This window comes from Mustela lutreola, chromosome 12 (assembly GCF_030435805.1).
Source record: "Mustela lutreola isolate mMusLut2 chromosome 12, mMusLut2.pri, whole genome shotgun sequence".
Lineage (NCBI taxonomy): Eukaryota > Metazoa > Chordata > Mammalia > Carnivora > Mustelidae > Mustela > Mustela lutreola.
The window spans coordinates 83,127,883-83,145,257 of NC_081301.1; the positions used below are offsets into that span (position 1 = coordinate 83,127,883).

Below are 17,375 nucleotides of genomic sequence, written 5' to 3' on the forward strand. Positions count from 1 at the left end.
ACTTTCTTCTTATGGTTTATACATAAAGAAAGTTTTTTCAACTAACTACATTATGGGGGCAAATGGACCTATATCAGTTTATCATTAAATGAGCAAATGACCAAAGTAGGTTTTGTTTTTTTTTTTTAAAGATTTATTTATTTATTTGAGAAAGAGACAGAGAGAGGGTGCGGGGGGGAGGCAGAGGGAGGGAGAATCTCAAGCCAATTCCACACCAAGTTACCTAGCCCTATGCAGGGCTTGATTCCATAACCCTGAGGTCATGACCCCAGCTGAAACTGAGTTGGGACACTCCACCAACTGTGCCGCCCAGATGCTCCCGAATTAGGTTTTCTTTGCAGGTTTGGAGTGATAATAAAGCAGGAGTTTCCCCAGCCTACCAACTCCACATTATAAAATTGCTTTTAGGATTTTTTTCCTTTTATTCACGGAAAGTAAGCTGTCGTGGGTTGGAGCAGAGAAAGAATACAGAATCCAGAAAGTTTTTGAAAGACTTTTTATTGACAGTGTAACTTAACTTTTCCTCAATGTTTTTTCATGTTCTTAATGGGTATATAATGATTGCATGATTTAGTTTTGTAGCTAGAATTTTAAGATTAGAAACATCCACACAAATCTCTAATTTATCCTAGGAAACAAACACCTGGAGATGCTAAACTCACTGTCTAGAAGACTAAAATTCTAGTCTTTCAGCATCGTTCTACCGTGTATCCACTTACTCCAGATGGGGTATGATGGAGAGAATGGGGGCTGGATAAAGGAGTACATGGTGGAAAGAAGGAGCTGTTCAGCTGAGCTGTAATCTATGGCAGAAATTATTATTTTTTTAAAATTTTATTTTTTTTATTATGTTATATTATTACCATACAATACATCATTAGTTTTTGATATGGTGTTCCAACATTCATTTTTTACATAGAACACCCAGTGGTCCATGCAATATGTGCCCTCCTTAATATCCACCACCAGGCTCGCCCATCTCCCCACCCCAACCCCCAAATCCTAGTTTGTTTCTCAGAGTCTACAGTCTCTCATGGTTCGTCTCCCCCTCCGATTTCCCCCAACTCACTTCTCCTCTCCACCTCCCAATGTCCTTCGTGTTATTCCTTGTGTTCCACAAGTAAGTGAAACCATATGATAATCGACTTTCTCTGCTTGACTTATTTCACTCAGCATAATCTCCTCCAGTCCCATCCGCGTTGATGGCAAAAGTTGGGTACTCATCCTTTCTGATGACTGAGTAATATTCCATGATATAAATGGACCACATCTTCTTTATCCATTCATCTGTTGAAGAGCATCTTGGCTCTTTCCACAGTCTGGCTGTTGTGGCCATTGCTGCTGTGAACATTGGGGTGTATGTGGCCCTTCTTTTCACTACCTCTGTATCTTTGGGGCAAATACCCAGTAGTGCAATTGGTAGGAATTATTAATGACTTATGATCCCCACATTTTGGGGACATTCACTTTCTGTCTGGTGAATTTCTCGGGACCTCTACAGACAATAGATGTGACCGCTGTGTGGTCAAGTAGAATTGGGTAGATGAGCTCATTCTTGAGTATGGTGGAAGAGCATCTGAAAGAGTAGTGCAGTGAATACTTCTTTCTTCTTGAGGCTCCATCTTCCTCTTTCCAGGTGTGCAGCAGTGAACAGACAGTCATGTGCAGTAGTTCAACATCTGGGTTCTGGACCCCATCACTGAGTTCGAATCCTGGTTTGGCTATTTGGATAACTTTACTTGGGTAATGTAAGGCACATTGCATCTTTGTCCCTCAGTTTGCACATTTATAAATAATAGAGCCTACTTTATACTTTTGTTATGAGGGTTAAATGCTCTAAGATTCAAATGGTATTATTTCTTGCTCAAAAAGTTGACTTTTTTAATCAAAAGGGCTTGGAAAAATTTTTTTTAGAAGATTTAATTTATTTATTTGAGAGAGAGAAGAGCATGAGCAGGGAGGAGGGGCATAGGAAGAGGGAGAAGCAGACTCCCCTGAGAAGGGAGCCTGACATGGGGCTCCATCCCAGGACCCTGAGACCATGACCTGAGCCAAAGGAAGATGCTTAACTGACTGAGCCACCCAGGTGCGCCAAAATGGTTTGGAATTCTTAATCTAGTGTCTGGATTTCAGTCTTTGGGCATGTCAATGAACAATGTGGGGCCTCGGCTTTGCTACCTCTGAAATAGAGTCTGTTGCATAGTCTCTGTTGTTCCCAAACTTGAGTTGTTGCAAGGATTAAAAATCATGTAGGTAGACTCCGAAGACTTGAAAATAATTCATATTCCATTCTCCCTGCCAAACACTTTCCCCAGTGGAAATGGATGATGGGACCATAAGTTAAAATTTATAATCTTAACTCTGAAACATGTTTCAGAGTATTGTTTTGAAGTCATTGAGATATCTTTCTGTAGGAGGAGAGTGTGTCAGACTCACACCACCTGACCTGAATAATGAATGGAGCAGAGACATTAAGACCATCACTCCTCCTCTTTCCGCAGGTCCGCAGATCTGAAAGCAGGGCCACTGCCTCATTATCCTGATGACTCACAGACCCAGAGTGCTTCCGCTCTCCTCTGCTGTCCTTTCAAATTAAATTCATTATTCTACAAGATGTCTGTGGTTCCCAGAAATGACGCAAGTGTATGTGTCCTATTCAAAGCCGACATCTGACTCTCAGGGCGGTCTCCCAAGTGATCTGTACCCTGCCACTCGCTCTAAGAGTCACTGCCAATTCCAGTAATCCCCCCTTTTCTTTCTCAACAGAAAGCTCAGAAAGGATTATGGCTACACAGACTCCTTTAACAAAAAGCCGTGCCAAGCCTACTGTAAAAAAACATGGATATTCTTGCCCAAATACATGAAGACAAAAAAATGAATTTCTTTTGATACTATAGGCTAAAATAGGAGCATTTGATCATCCACAAGGCAAAAAAAGCAGGCATTGGATAGTTGCTTGAAAGTTAAATGAGAAGCTCTTGTTAACACATGTTAGTTAAGTAGTTAATGCACACTAGTCCCTTCGGTCCTTGTCCTTGAAACAAACTTGAAATACTTTTAAAATCTAGTCTGAGAGGTACAGGGTCTTGAACATCTTTTGTCACATGAAATAATTATTAAGCAGCAAATATAACACATCCTCACCAAGGAAACCACACCTGTCAGAAGTGTAGCTGGTCAGTAAGGAAGCTCACACGGGAATATGCCTGGATGGTGAGTCCACAGCTGCCATTCCAACCACACTCCAATTTCTTTAAAGCATGGCGTCTGTTAGGTGTTTTTGTAAACCCAACAAAAAGATCTCCTTATTCTCCCTTCCCTTGTTAACATTTTCCAATATGTGTAGGGATGTTAGCGTTTGAATTTCTGTTTTTATTTAATTTTTTAAAGATTTTTTTTTTTAATTAGAGAGAGAGAGAGAGCATGTGAGCAGGGATAGGGGCAGAAGGAAAGAAAGTGAGAGATTCTTAAGCAAACTCCCCACTGAGGACCCTGAGATCACAACCTGAGCCAAAACCAAGGGTTGGATGCCCAGCCGATTGCATCACCAAGGTGCCCCTGAATTTTTATAATCCTATAAAGTAGCTAGGGCAAGTATTATTTTCTCCATTTCACAAATGAGGAGACTGATGATCACACAGGTCAATGAACTTGCCCAAAAGCACATTTCAGGAGTAGTGAATAGTGCAGGCAGGTGTGTTATTGCAGAGAAACATGACGAGCTGGAGGATGTGGAGTGATTTTCTCTGAAACAGTTGTGTCGTTGTGTGAAGCCCTGATTGCCAAAGGAGTGTAACTTCTAGGAGGTGTTGCTGCTGTAGGATAGACACGAATTATAATATAACCTTTTTATTATTACATATAGTAAATACTGTGTATTTATATTACATATAATATATACTGTGTATCTATAAATTACATATAATATATACTGTGTATCTATAAATTACATATAATATATACTGTGTATCTATAAATAATAAAACAGTTTCACATTTTTGGTGACTGCTGGTCCGTCTCCAGTTCACTCAGAGATTTCTCTCTTGTTGGGTTCTCCTTCTGGATTCCCTTGTCTTCACTTCTACCCACTCTATTAAGTTTCTCTTCTCTTTGACTGATCCTTTGTGATGACTGTAATGGCATCTATAGACCAGGAACGAGGCCCTTTGCATGGATTATTGCATTTAACTTTCACAGCAATCCTAAGAGGGAGGACTATTCCTATTTTATAGAGGAAGACACTAAAGCCTAGAGAGGTTACCTTACCTAAAGTTACTAAACTGAAATTACCCAGAAATTTAATGGCTTATAATAACAGTTGTTTTATTATATTCTATGATTTTGTGGGTCAGGAATTAGGCAGGACTCAGTGGAGAAGGCTGAACTCTGTTCCAGGACATCAGGGAGGATGGCTTGTCTGGGACTAGGTAATCTATTTCAAGATGGTGCACCCACATGACAGACAACTGGGCTGTTAGCCAGCACACTTAGTTGTTCTCCATGTGGGCCTGTCCACGTAGCTGCTTGAGTTTCCTCATAGTATGTTGGTTGAGTTCCAAGAGTGTTCCATACTTCCAACAGTATGCTGGTTAGTATTCCAGGAGACCAAAAGTGGAAGCTGCCAGTCTCTTTTAAGGTTTGGTCCCGACGCTGTCATGATGTCATTTCTGCTATATGTCATTGCTCGGGAAGTCATAGAGCTCTCCTAGGTTAAAAGACAGCAACATAGACCTGACCTGTCATTGGGAGGAATGTCAAAGAATTTGCAGCCTTGTTTAATCTACCACAGAAAGGATGAGAATCCAGATTATAGCCGTGACACCATATTGTATCTCCATTAGTACAATACCGGGAGCAATTCTTGATCACTGCATTTATCTTTGTATGAAAGTGACTGGACCATGAGCTCCTTAAGAGCAAGGATTTTGCCTTTTATTTATTTTTTTAAAGATTTTATTTATTCATTTGATGGACAGAGATCACAAGTAGGCAGAGAGGCAGGCAGAGAGAGAGGAGGAAGCAGGCTCCCCGCTGAGCAGAGAGCCCGATGTGGGGCTCGATCCCAAGACCCTGGGATCATGACCTGAGCCGAAGGCAGAGGCTTTAACCCACTGAACCACCCAGCATCCCCCGGATCTTGTCTTTTATATCACAGGTGAGGGCTAATACCCATCTAAGTGTAGTTGACGATCCATAAAGTTGAAGGAATGAATGATGAAGAGCTGAGCCCTGGCCCTGCCTTGAAGGAGCTCTGTTAGCCCAAGCAGAATATTGAACTACTCTGGGTCTTGTTACTTGCACAGTAAAATAAGAATATAGAATTAGATGATCCCTGTAGTCTTCCTTTTCCCAGCACTACCTTTATTAGTGTGCTTGGGCTGCTTAAACGAAGTGCCATAAATCAACAGCTAAAACAACAGACAGTTATTTTTCCCAGTTCTGGAGGCCAGGAAGTCCAAGACCAAAGTGTTGTCTGATTTGGTTCCTGGTGAGAATCCTCCTCCTGGCTTGTCGACAGCTCCTTCTTGCCATATCCTCAGATGGTAGAGAGAGAAAGTGTGAGAGCGCGGGTCCTTCTTCCTCTTCTTATAAGGACACCAATTCCATCATGGGCAATCTACCCTTATGACCTCATCAAAACCTAATTGCCTCCCAAAGGCTCTGCATCCTAATACCATGACTTTGGGGGTGAGGGATTTGACATATGAGTTTTGGAAGACAGTTTAGTCCGTAACAACCATTCTATGAATCTACTCAAGATAATTAATTACAAAATAAAGAGATCCCAGATAGGGGTCTCAATGGGAGGAGACTAGGAGTCAAGAAACCTGAGAATGGAAAAAGGAGTAAAGGAAAGGATTGTTTTATTAACCAGAGCGAAGGATGTGATTGAGAAGAGGAATCAGCTTTAGGTTTAGATGCAAATCCTTGAGTTATGCTGATAGCACTTGGATCAGAAGGAGGGAATTTGACGGAGGCCTTTTCAGAGCTTGAGGACATTGGACTTGGGAACTATTTGGCCACAAGGGGTAGGAGAAAGTTATAGATCGTAGCGGACTCTACATTTTGTGCCTGAGTGATAGGGGAATGCGAATTCAGCAGCAGTTCCCAACGGTGACTAGAGAATTATCTGATGAACTTTTAAAAAATACTGATGATACCTGGCCTCCTCCCAAGATGATTTAATTCAGGGTTTTTGGAATTGGGGCTGGAGCAGCAGTATTTTTCAAAGACCCCAGGCAAACCCACTGTGCAATTTCTAATTAGAGTTAGTGAAAGGCATAGATTTCTGGCTGCTGTGGAGTGATAAAGTACTGAGGATTGAAAGGTGATAGCCACCAAATAACTTGGGGTGTGGGTTGTATGGTATGTAGATTATGGCTTCCCAAAGATGCCTGCAATCTAATCCTTAAAACCTGTGCATATGTTAAGTTACATGGCAAAGAAGAATGAAAGTTGTTAATCAACTGACCTTAAAACAGGGAGATTATCCTTGTTTATCCTAATAGATGCAATGTAATCACAAGGGTCCCTAAAAAGAGAAACAGAGAGGTAGACGAAGAGAGTCAGAGGGAAAGGTGGCTATGGAAGAGTAGTCAGAAAGTTGCAACATTATTTGCTTTGAAGACAGAGGAAGGTACGTCCAATCAAGAAATGCGGGCTGCTGGGGCACCTGGGTGGCTCAGTGGGTTAAAGCCTCTGCCTTTGGCTCAGGTCATGATTCCAGGGTCCTGGGATCGAGCCCCACATCGGGCTTCTCTGCTCAGCAGGGAGCCTGCTTCCTCCTCTCTCTCTCCCTGCCCGCCTCTCTGCCTACTTGTGCTCTCTTAATCTCTCTCTCTCTGTCAAATAAACAAATAAATAAAAATCTTAAAAAAAAAAAAGAAAATGGGGGCTGCTTCTAGAAACTGGGGAAGTCCCCCCCCCCAAAAAAAAGATTCTGCCCTAGTGCTTCTAGAAAGGAATACAGCAGAGTGCAATTTGGTTGACCTTAAAGCTTTGTTTTAGCCTGGTGAGACCTGTGTCAAACTTCTAACCTACCCAACAATAAAATAAATTCAAATTACTCTATGCCACTGTGTGTGGTCTCTGATACGAGTAGTTCATTCAGGAAGTCTTCTTGGAGGAGATACATTTTGATGAACTGTTACGTAGGTACATTGTTGACAGAGGAAAAACTCTTAGATGTTAGAATTTAAATCCATCAGAATTTTAAAGAAATTCTCCAGGCTGTATAATAGCTACCCAGAATGTTTAAAATCAAAAGTCAAAGAAATAAAACTGTTTTGTGATTGTCACTAAATTCCTCGATGGAGTCAGAGGCAAGAAATTCTGGGGAATTTTTCTCAGCAGTGTTACTTGAATTGTGATCAACTTCCCTGATTTAAAGGCTGACAAAACACTTGTTTTACCTGGATGGTTTTAAATTACTTGAGTCAACAAAGAAACAGATAGAATCTGCAGCTTCCACACAGCTCATCACCTGAATGTAAACTGGAACTTAATATTCCTATCACTCTCCTTTAATCAGATTTGTAGACTCTGCTGACAGTTTTTCATTGGGTCCTCCTGAATGAAAAATAATTGGATAATCACACACACACATACAGAACGCCAAAAACCTTCCATATGTACATTTAGTTATGAGAGTACTTTTATTGAGGATTTATATATATCATGACCTGTGTTAGGGACTCATCCATGAATGTGACAGGTAAAGTCCTTGTTCTAATGGAGCTCACAGCCTGGAGGAGAACACATATAAGTAATCGAGTAAGTTACAGTAGAATAGAAAATATAGATTGGCAGAGCAGAACAGGGGTGGGGCGACTGACTTGCTGTGGGGGCAGGAAGGAGGAGTAGGTTGGGGTTGGAGGGGCTTCCTGTAGAAGATAATTTCTAAGTAGCATCAGCAAACCCTGGGAGACCATTAAAAATGGGAATTCTCAGGTGTGTTAAGCCAGACTTATTAAGCCTGAAATCCTGGGGATGAAACACCAAAATCTGTGTTTTAATAGATCTCTGAGGGGTTCAGATCTATGTTAAAGTCTGAGAATCAGATGATCATATCTGGGCTGCACGTTAGAATCAGCTGGAGACTCTCACATCGTTGCTGTTGTTGTGGCCCTTCTCCCAGAGACACTGAACCCTTTGGTCCGGGATAGAACCTGGGAATCAGTATTTTTAAAACCCTGGGTGTCAAGGTTGAGACCACATCCCAAGCTGACAGCTGAAGCCTGAGTTAGCCAGGCAGTGAGGGCTGGTGAGAGGGCAGGAAAGTATTATAGCCCGGATGCGAGAGAAAGCCCAAGATTCCTGGGATTTGATAAGGCTAGGGAACACACACAAGGAAACTTCATGGCTTAAGATAAGGATCATAGTTATATATTTGTTTATTGTAGTACTTCTTAAACTTTAATGTGCATAGAAATTATCTGAGGCTCTGGCAGAAACAGACCCTTACGCAGTAGGAAGGTTCTATAGCCCCAGCGCCTCCTGATCGGAGAGCAGATGGGGACTGCAGCACGATGTAACTATGCTTCAGCCCAGGGCCAACATAAGGGCACCTAGCCGGGGTGAATTGCAGATGCCTGCTGCTGGATGGGTGTGTTTTGAGGGTAAGGAGGAGAGATGCATCCAAGCATAACCTCCCAGCCTGCTCTTTTGATTATTTTCCATCAAGGTCGCACTGCTTTTAGCTCAGCAGTAACCCTTCAACCCCCAATCTAGCTGAATGCATCCCCTGGCCAGGTCCGCAGAGCCAGTTCATTAAGTGACCGCTCGCTGGAGCTCTCTGTAACGTGCCAGCCAGCCAGGGAGGCGCTGGTCGGCGGGGGGGGGGGGGGGGGGGTGCTCTCCGGGGACCTCTGTACCCCTCTCTCACTTCCCACCTCGCCTGGCTGACAGCGGCGGTGCCTGCGGCAGAACCTCTCTTTGCAGCAGCCCCTCGCACTTGGCTCGCACTTCTGGGCGCTGTCCATGGTTGCAGCATCTTTCCGCGCGCCACGTCAGGAGGCCGCAGCGGGGCCCTGCGATTGGCGGAGGAGCCCCTCGCCATCCCCCAACACCCCCGCCCTCGCGCGGTGCCCCGAGCTCCGGCCCCGAGTCCCGGCCCCGCAGGCGCGTGCCAGTGCCCGCGCGAGGCGCGCCCTGGGGCTCCCGGGCGGCACACCCACTTTCCTTATTAGGGCAGAGTCAGACGCACAGAGCCGGTGGCGGGGGCGCGAGGGTGGGGCGGGGAGCCCTGGGAGGCGACAGCCGAGGGCGCAGCCACAGCCTCAGCCGCCTCTGAGCGGCAGGAGGGAGCAGCGGTCGCTGCGCTCCGCCGGCCAGTTTCCCGAGACCCCGCTTCTCTCCGCGGGCAGAGATCTTTCTCTGCGCCCCGCCGGGTACCCCTAGTCCAAACCTCTCGCGGAGACATGGAAGAATTTTTGCAACGCGCCAAATCTAAACTGGTAAGTTAGGGGAGCAACGCTATGTGTGTGTGTCTGTGTGTGCGTGCGCCTGGGGGTGCGTATCTGTGTGTGTGTGTGCGCGCGCGCACGCTGATGAAGAGGAAAGGGCATTGCAGCAGAGAAGGAAGAAACAACTTTGCCACTTAGTTGTCAGGATATGAGGGCTATTCCCTGGAAAGAATCTCTGGAACTCTGGTCCTTTACAGCAGGCAGTCTGTATCCAGAATCCTCGCCCGCCCACAGGCAGGCAGAGTGCTGAGCTGGGGGTGGTCGACCTGGCAGAAGTTGGGTCCTGTGTGTCTAGCTTTGGTTCGTTTGGTCTGAGGTTGGAGAGAGGTAGAGCCAAACTGCAGTTTGCTTCTGAAGGCGAGAGGGTTAATGGGTGTGGTGCTCCTTTCAAAAAAACGAGCCTTGCCTTCTGCAGATGCAGTTACCTCTAAGTGTAAAGGGGAGGGGGAAAAATCCCTTAGAACTGTGCTTTTAGCTGGAGGTGGTGGCAAGCGTAAGAAAGGAAGTTAGGGTGCTAGCTGGGAAGGATGTGCCAGGCAAAGGCAGAGTTTACCCAGGCATCCCTCACAAAGAGCTTGCTCCAGTGCAGGAGTAAGACGTGCTTGCGTGAATCGCGCGTCTCCCAGTCCCTGTTCAGATCTGTAATTTGGGCAGAGGCAGAAGGGGAAACCCCAACTGTTGCTGATGATGTAGGGTTTTGCCAGACTATTGTTCTCCTGGGAGGAGACCAGCTCGTTGGCCCGGTACAACTGTACCACTGTCCAAAGAGTGAACTGTGATTTTATTGTGTGTGTTGACAGTTGCTCCATATTCTGGAACAACAGATTCCAGCAGCTTCCTAATTCCAAACTGTCTTGGCTCTCCAGCATAGCGGTAATGCACATAATGGAAATGTTTCTGTTTCAACACTTAGGAAAAAGCCTCTGCTCATTTACAAGCAATATCTTTAATGAACAGTGAAATTACCTTTCCTGGGCCTGGCATAGGAGGAAATGCATAATTTATGATGCCTTTAACCTTTAAACCTTCATAGAAGACAAAATACAAAGTCTGCATTAAGGTGACATCTTCATCATATGGCAGGATATTTGCCAGATTATTATCATAACGTATTTATGCTTGCACAACAAAGGGAGAGTAGACCCCAGTGTGATTCTTTCAGTGATTTAACTCTATCTTTTAAAAGACCGTCAGAGTGGATTACTGCTAATGTAAGTAATTTGTTTTGTACCATAAGCCTCCTGGAGAGTCAACTGTCAGTGGGGATTTCAGAATTGAGAAAGTTGGTGGTCGTCTCTGTGTTTACGGCTGACCCCTTGTAGTTTTACTTGAACACAAAAAGGAAAGTCGATCATGCCAACTTATTTACTTATTTATTTATTTTGTTGGTAGATGAAAATGAATAGCCATCATAGATACGTGCAGGTGTAGGCTGCACCTGTGTTCCACACCTCAAACATGTATTTTAACAATAAACATATAGATTGTGGGGTCTGATGTGAGCAAGAGATTTGCCTCCTTTCTGAAGAATGATTGCTGGAACAGAAAAATTTCCTATTTCAGAGCAATCAGTTCAAAGTAATGGGTAAGTTTATTTACCAAGTCCCTTCACTAGCTGAGCACTTTGCTCTACACTATTAAAAAAAAAAAAAAAAAAGACAGGAGAAAGAAGTGGTTGCTTGAGATACTGTTCCTGGTCGCCTGTGTTAGCCAGAGGGACAATTACTGCTATTTTTTTTTTTCTCGAAATAGGTTTCATATCAGAGATCACAGTTGGTTTTTCATAGCCACACTAAAGGTGTTTTGGTCACTTTTGGTGTCCTATTTCTCCTGACAAATGATATTTTCTAGGTAAATAAAATTTTTACTTAATTTGCAATATTAACTATCATAGTAGATAACCTTTTGTTTTAGAGGATTATCTTTGTTTTGGAGAAAAATATCAAGTCAATTATTATGACATTCATTTGTGAGAAGTATATTCATAGTAAATTAGTACTGTTTAAAAGAAACAGGCTAGTACTTTGGAGAACATTTTAAGGAAAAGAAAATCATGCTGGCTTTCGTTTAGGCCCAATTACACCAGAATTAGTTAGAATTTAGGTGTTCTGCTTAAGCTGTTTTCAGTCAGAAGTTAATATAGGCTTATCTGCAGGAAAAGTCTAGCTGGCAAGGATTTTTCCTACCAACTTGACTTCTTGCTTCCATATTCTGTAGTCATGATGTGTATCTTTTAATAGTTTGGAGTAGTCAGTGTTCTTTCCAAAGTCCTAACATAACCTCACCATTGTTGGAACCAGCTCATTCCAATAGACAAAAGACATTTTAAATTGCAAAATGGAGTAACTCTTAGTCATGGATAAAATTTCCAATGATCAAAACTTTGGAGAGAGTGTGCATCATTTTTCCTCCAGACTAGGAGCATTTATTATTCATTTGTCATTGTGAGGAGAAAAGAAGCTCGCCCATTCTAGGCCAGGCCCTGGTGTGGATCAGAAATCTTTGAAGGGGGAGCAATGATTTTGGATTTTTATTGAGCAGTTTGGAGCTTAGTTCTGTTGAAATTGGGGAAACACGCAGTTCACTCTGCTCCTGTGGACCCTTAAGCTGAGGCAGATTCACTGGCATAATCCCGGCCCCCTCTGCCCTAGGTCTCTCCTTCTGATACGTACCCTTCTTCCTGACAATATGCTGTATTTAAAAGAAATGGCAAAAGCAGATCCCAAATGTGACCTCAGTGGGATCCCTCCTGGCACTCAAATGCTTCTCTGGGGTGCTTTCTACCTGGTCAGGACTGGCTCGGGTGCCTACGTCTTCTTGATAACCATCACTGATGGTGGGGTGCAGCAAGGGAGGTAGTCCCTTACTCCAAGCGTGGTCTCCCCAAATGGCACCTTCTTGAAAAATAGGAATGACAAATAGGAAATTAATGCAATGATTATTAAACAAGACAGTAGAGTAAGCAGTATGAGAGCAAGACCGCCGAGACAGAAGAGATGCTGACCAAAGAAAGAGAGGGCAATGCTTTTTACCTGCGGGCATTCCCCTGATGAGAGCACTCAGCTATGTTTCCGGTTCGGACCCCACTGCTAGGACCGCAAATGAAAAACACATTTTCTTTTTCTCCTGCCAGTGCCCACCTAGCTTTTCTTCCACCTGCCCATTCAGCGCTCAAATAGAGACAGAAATCAAATCCTGTAGTTCCAGGCTTGTCCTGAAGTTTTAGCTATGCTTTTATTTTTAGTTTTGCCATGTCTAACGGTGGTGTCTTTGTTATTCATTGTAGCATTTCTATGGTAGAAAAATTGACGAAGGGAGGGAAAGAGGGTTTCCCGCCCGCTCTACGCTGTGATTTGGGAAATATCCTCCCCTCTCACGGGGGTCAGCTCGGGAAAATATTCAGGCCAAGACCACCTCGTGGTGGCAGTAAATGGTCTAAGTTCCTATGAACTTTGGGAGGAAGAAATGAAATTAATGAAGCATCAGGGCCCCAGCTGGTGGGAAGCCAAGGTCCCCATACTTGCCTACTGAGCCTCTCTCACTGCCTGGACACCAGCAGCTGGTGCAATTCAAGCAGCTGCTAATGAATGGGGAGGAGGGGTCACTGCCATCCACGTGCCCTAAGATGTAGATCACTAGGCAGCCTTGGGTGTTGGGTTGGAGAAGTGTCAGCTGCCGCTGGAAGGATCCAGAGCACATCCATGTCTCAGGAATGCTGTTTTCAAAGAGAGGGTGGGGACAGGGTCGCCACTACAGTCCGAGGAATGCATCTGTTCCCTTCCGCAGGGACAGCTGCAGGTGAAGAGCTCTGTTCCGCAGCGGGTATTAGTCACCACGTGGACGGACTCGTACAGGAGTGAAATTCCGCATGACCCAAATGGCAACTTAGACTCTCTGGTATGTAGCATAGGGACCAAGAGAACACATTCAGAAGTCTAAATGAGCAGCCACATGCGAGTTATAGAGGAGAGGGGTGTTTTAAAAAGAAAGAAAAACACTGCAGCCTGTCTGCAGAGTCATCGTCTTGATTGGAAGTTGGAGGAATATATTCCTGATTCCTTTACGGGAAGGAAAGTGGGACTCGTCCATAAAAAAGCATCTCTAAAGTGACTGTTGCAGATACTTTGGAAGGGCTGCCGTGGTGAGGACTAGTAGGGATGGATGGAGCCCTTGTCTGAGCAGTTTCTTTCGGAGAACTGAGCTGATCACAGACCAGGGGATCAGCTCCCTCCCCACCAGCAGCGAGGTGTACTTGAGACTTTGCCTGAGCATTGGTGAGCAGGAAGGAAACCAGGAATCCAAAGCACTTCTGTGAATGTGGTACCCCCCACCCTTCAGAAAGAAGAATCCTTGATTTCTTTAGCCCCAGAGCCAGCTCAGACCAAGGGCTGTAGATTATCCAGCCCCAGGGGCTTTGGAGAAGAGTTGGGCTTTTTCAGTGTAAATCTCACACTGAGATTGGTCTGCCTCAAAGGTAAAAGGAATTAGTCACTGCTCCTCAGCACCTTGGGTCTTGGAGGACGTGATTAGGTGAGCAAGGAAACCGTTTAATTAGTGACTTGGGGATATTTGATGTTAACCAGATAAAAAGATGAGAGCTTTGGTATAACGTGTTTATTTCTATTTGTAGCATTTATTTGGGCAGATATTAACATTGTTTGGGGTTTGGTGTGCTGGTCTAGAGAGCTCTTGTAGGCAGTGGTGGCGTGGTGATGGAGAGATCACTGTCCCTGTACATTCACTCCTCCCTGGAGTGCTAGCTGAGCAGAGAAAAGGGTGAGGGGGAACTACCTGTGTTTGGATGAAGGCTGCAAAAATGGAAAGGACATCTGGGGTCCAGAGAGGTGAAGAACATGGTGTTGCCTTGGCCACTGATTCTGTTTGGACCCTGGGGTTTATGGGAGAATCATAGAGTATGGAGTCATCTTTGAAGAGAAACTGGGAAGGGGCAGGACTAACGTAGTCAGGAGGCAGCATTCAGATGGAGTTTGATATGACTCACACCCTCTGGGCTTGAGCAGTAAACCTCCTGCACAATTGTACATGGCTTCCCTGCCCCAGGTCTCAGAGTAGCCTACTCAGAATCTCTGACAATGTGCCAGGTACATTTCTATCTGAGCCCTGTGGCTTTGGGCTTTGGTTTCCAGGGAAAGGTAATCTTTTTTATTAAGAGATCTTGGGAGGCAAAGTGGGTACTGGATTGCTCTGAAAAATCCAACCCATAAAGTCTGGGTTGGACAAAATAATTTGACAACACTGTCTTGGTTTTGTTTGTTTGTTTGTTTTGTTTTGTTTTAGATTTTTAAAAAATTTATTTGTCTCGGGCGCCTGGGTGGCTCAGTGGGTTAAAGCCTCTGCCTGCCTTCAGCTCAAGTCATGATCTCAGGGTCCTGGGATTGAGTCCCGCATCGGGCTCTCTGCTCAGCAGGGAGCCTGCTTCCCCCTTCTCTCTGCCTGCCTCTCTGCCTACTTGTGATCTCTCTCTCTGTCAAATAAATAAATAAAATTAAAAAAAAAATTTGACATAGAGAGAAAACAAGCAGGGAGAGCAGCAGGCAGAGGGAGAAGCAGATGCCCCTCTGAGCAAGGAGCCCAATGCAGGACTTGATCCCAGGACCCTGGCATCATGACCTGAGCCAAAGGCAGACACTTAACCAACTGAGCCACCCAGGCATCCCTTTATTGGAATATTTCTGACTCACAGAGATTTTAAATTTTCAACCAGTCCTTACGGAAAAGAAGAACAAGGCCAACACTTAACCAACTGAGCCATCCAGGTTTCCCTGGTCTTGGGTTTTTAATCTAACAAATGGGATAATGATACCCACTTTGCAGATTTGTTGTAAAGCCAAAATACGATCTCAACAGTCCTCAGCACAGAACCTGGAACGGTGGCGGCTTCCCTCCATTTGCCCCAGCCTGTAGTTCTGTGCAGTTTCTTATCTCACCCAATGGCACTATTATCCACCCAGTTTCTCCAGCTGGAAACTTCCTTCTCCTCCACCCCCTTCACCCCAACCTTATCCCTAAATCATTTGGACGACTGCAGTGGTGGGCTCGCCAGGCTCCAGTAAACCACTCTACCACTGCTGCCAGGGAGATTGTTGTGAAAGCACTGTTTGCCCCTCTGTAAGCCTCAGGATCCTTCTCTTGTTCTGAGGAAAAGAGACAGCACTTGCAGCATGACCTTGGGATCTGACCCAGGGTGCGGCTCGGCGTCTTCGGATTTCTCCTCCTCCGTGGCATAAGTAACTCTCACCCTTTCTTCAGAGGAGGTGACGAAAGAACCTCTCTCTGAAGGACCTCTTCCCTCTCCACCTCTTCCACTTCACGACTCCAAGTTGGGTTTTGCGGTAACGATTTTAGGTCACTTACTGCAACTTGTCATTCTGTCTCTACTGGGGATGTTTGTTTGATTAATCAGAGTAAAAAAACAGGTGTCTATTGGATTTTGTTCACCATTGTATAGCAGGGCCTGGTGCAATGCCCGATGTTTAGGAAGTTGTTTGTTTTGGCAGTTAATCCTGCCGTATTATCGTTAATTAAGTACAAAGAGCCTTCCAATTATGTCACCTGGAGAGTTTTTCACCCATTGCTCCGTTTGGCTGTTCTGTTTGGGGTGCCGGTGTCCAGATCAGCCTGAGTGGTATATCAGTCACTCTGAAGACGCGATCCCGGCAGCAGATGGCACAAGCCTCATGGGTCACCAGATGAGGGACTCCCTCTGTCCGCACAAAGATCGTTCTCACGTGGCACGACTTGTACTTGGCCGTCTCTGGTGCAAAGCAATACTTGGTTATCACAGATCAGACAAAAATTCTCTTTGGTTTCATCAATGCTGATGACCTCCCCAAAACAGAAGAGTAGGCTCTCAGTTTGGACCTGTAGTGAACCTTAATGAACTGCCGCCTGCGGATCTTCTCTCCTTCATTTCTTGTCAGGGAGTCCTTAAGTCTGTTCCTTAGAAAGAGACGAGGGAGGACATCCTCTCAACCTGCGGGGACCAGGAGGTGGACGACGAGCAAACACACTGGTCGATTGTTCCAGCATCTGGGGCTTGGGGGCCGCAGCTGGCTTCAGGTGCTTCTTGGGACCATGAGTCATGCCTGTGCTGGTCCCAAAATCATAACCCATTATAGTGGTTCAATAAAAATGAAAAAGTGGATGGACACGTGCAGACTCCAAGTGATCGGAGTCTGGAGAAGGGCCGACAACAGTCTGCGCAAACCTAGGTTGGTTTTCCTAGAAGCAGGGAAGAAAATTAAGATCAAGGAGTGCCATCCGGAACTTTGCACAAAGTCTATATTTCATACAAAATGTTACTGCAAACGAATGAGGTTAGTTTTTATGCATGACTGTTGGGAATCTGCAAATATTGGTAGAATTTAAGCGGGAGTGGATTGGCGAGAAGCAAGGAAGGGAATGGGTCACTAAAAGCCTCTGCAAAACCACATTGGATAGATCAGGAAATGGAACTGATTCACGCCATAGATCCTCCTCTGTGAGGTTCAAAGACTAGAAATTGCTCTTCCCCAATCCCAGCTACCACACCAGGTACACCCAGCCGATTCTGCTTCCTCTGGGGTAGTACTAATGGCATGGGAGAGACTGGCAGGGAAGCTTTTCAGAGTCCTGGAGAGGAAAGGTGCAGGCATTCCAGATTAGTCTCATTAGTATTTCTGTCCACCCCGACCCTGCAGACCTCATGCACGGGATCAGCCCATGCATTGTCCTGAAGCAGACCCCTCATCCGACCAGTGCGCTGTTTGTCGTAGAGCTGTGCTCACGGTCCTCCACTTCATCGAACTCTCAGGGGTGTGACCAGACTTTCCTGAGTACTCTTACTAGCCTATGATGCAAGAGTCTTTTAGAAACAGTGGTGTCCAGAAAAATTGTGTATCTTCGGCTCCA

At 44.9% G+C, this 17,375-nt stretch overlaps 1 protein-coding gene across 6 annotated transcripts in view; it reads left to right on the forward strand.

Moving 5' to 3' along the window:
- Positions 1–9,258: 9,258 nt before the first annotated feature.
- Positions 9,259–17,375, forward strand: part of PRUNE2 (prune homolog 2 with BCH domain) — a 255,324-nt gene continuing 247,207 nt past the window's right edge. For all 6 annotated transcript variants that reach the window (XM_059141929.1, XM_059141931.1, XM_059141930.1 and 3 more), the window contains exon 1: positions 9,259–9,455. In XM_059141929.1, coding sequence (XP_058997912.1) covers positions 9,420–9,455 — 36 coding nt within the window. In that variant the 5' untranslated portion in view covers positions 9,259–9,419. The remainder of the gene's footprint in view (positions 9,456–17,375) is intronic.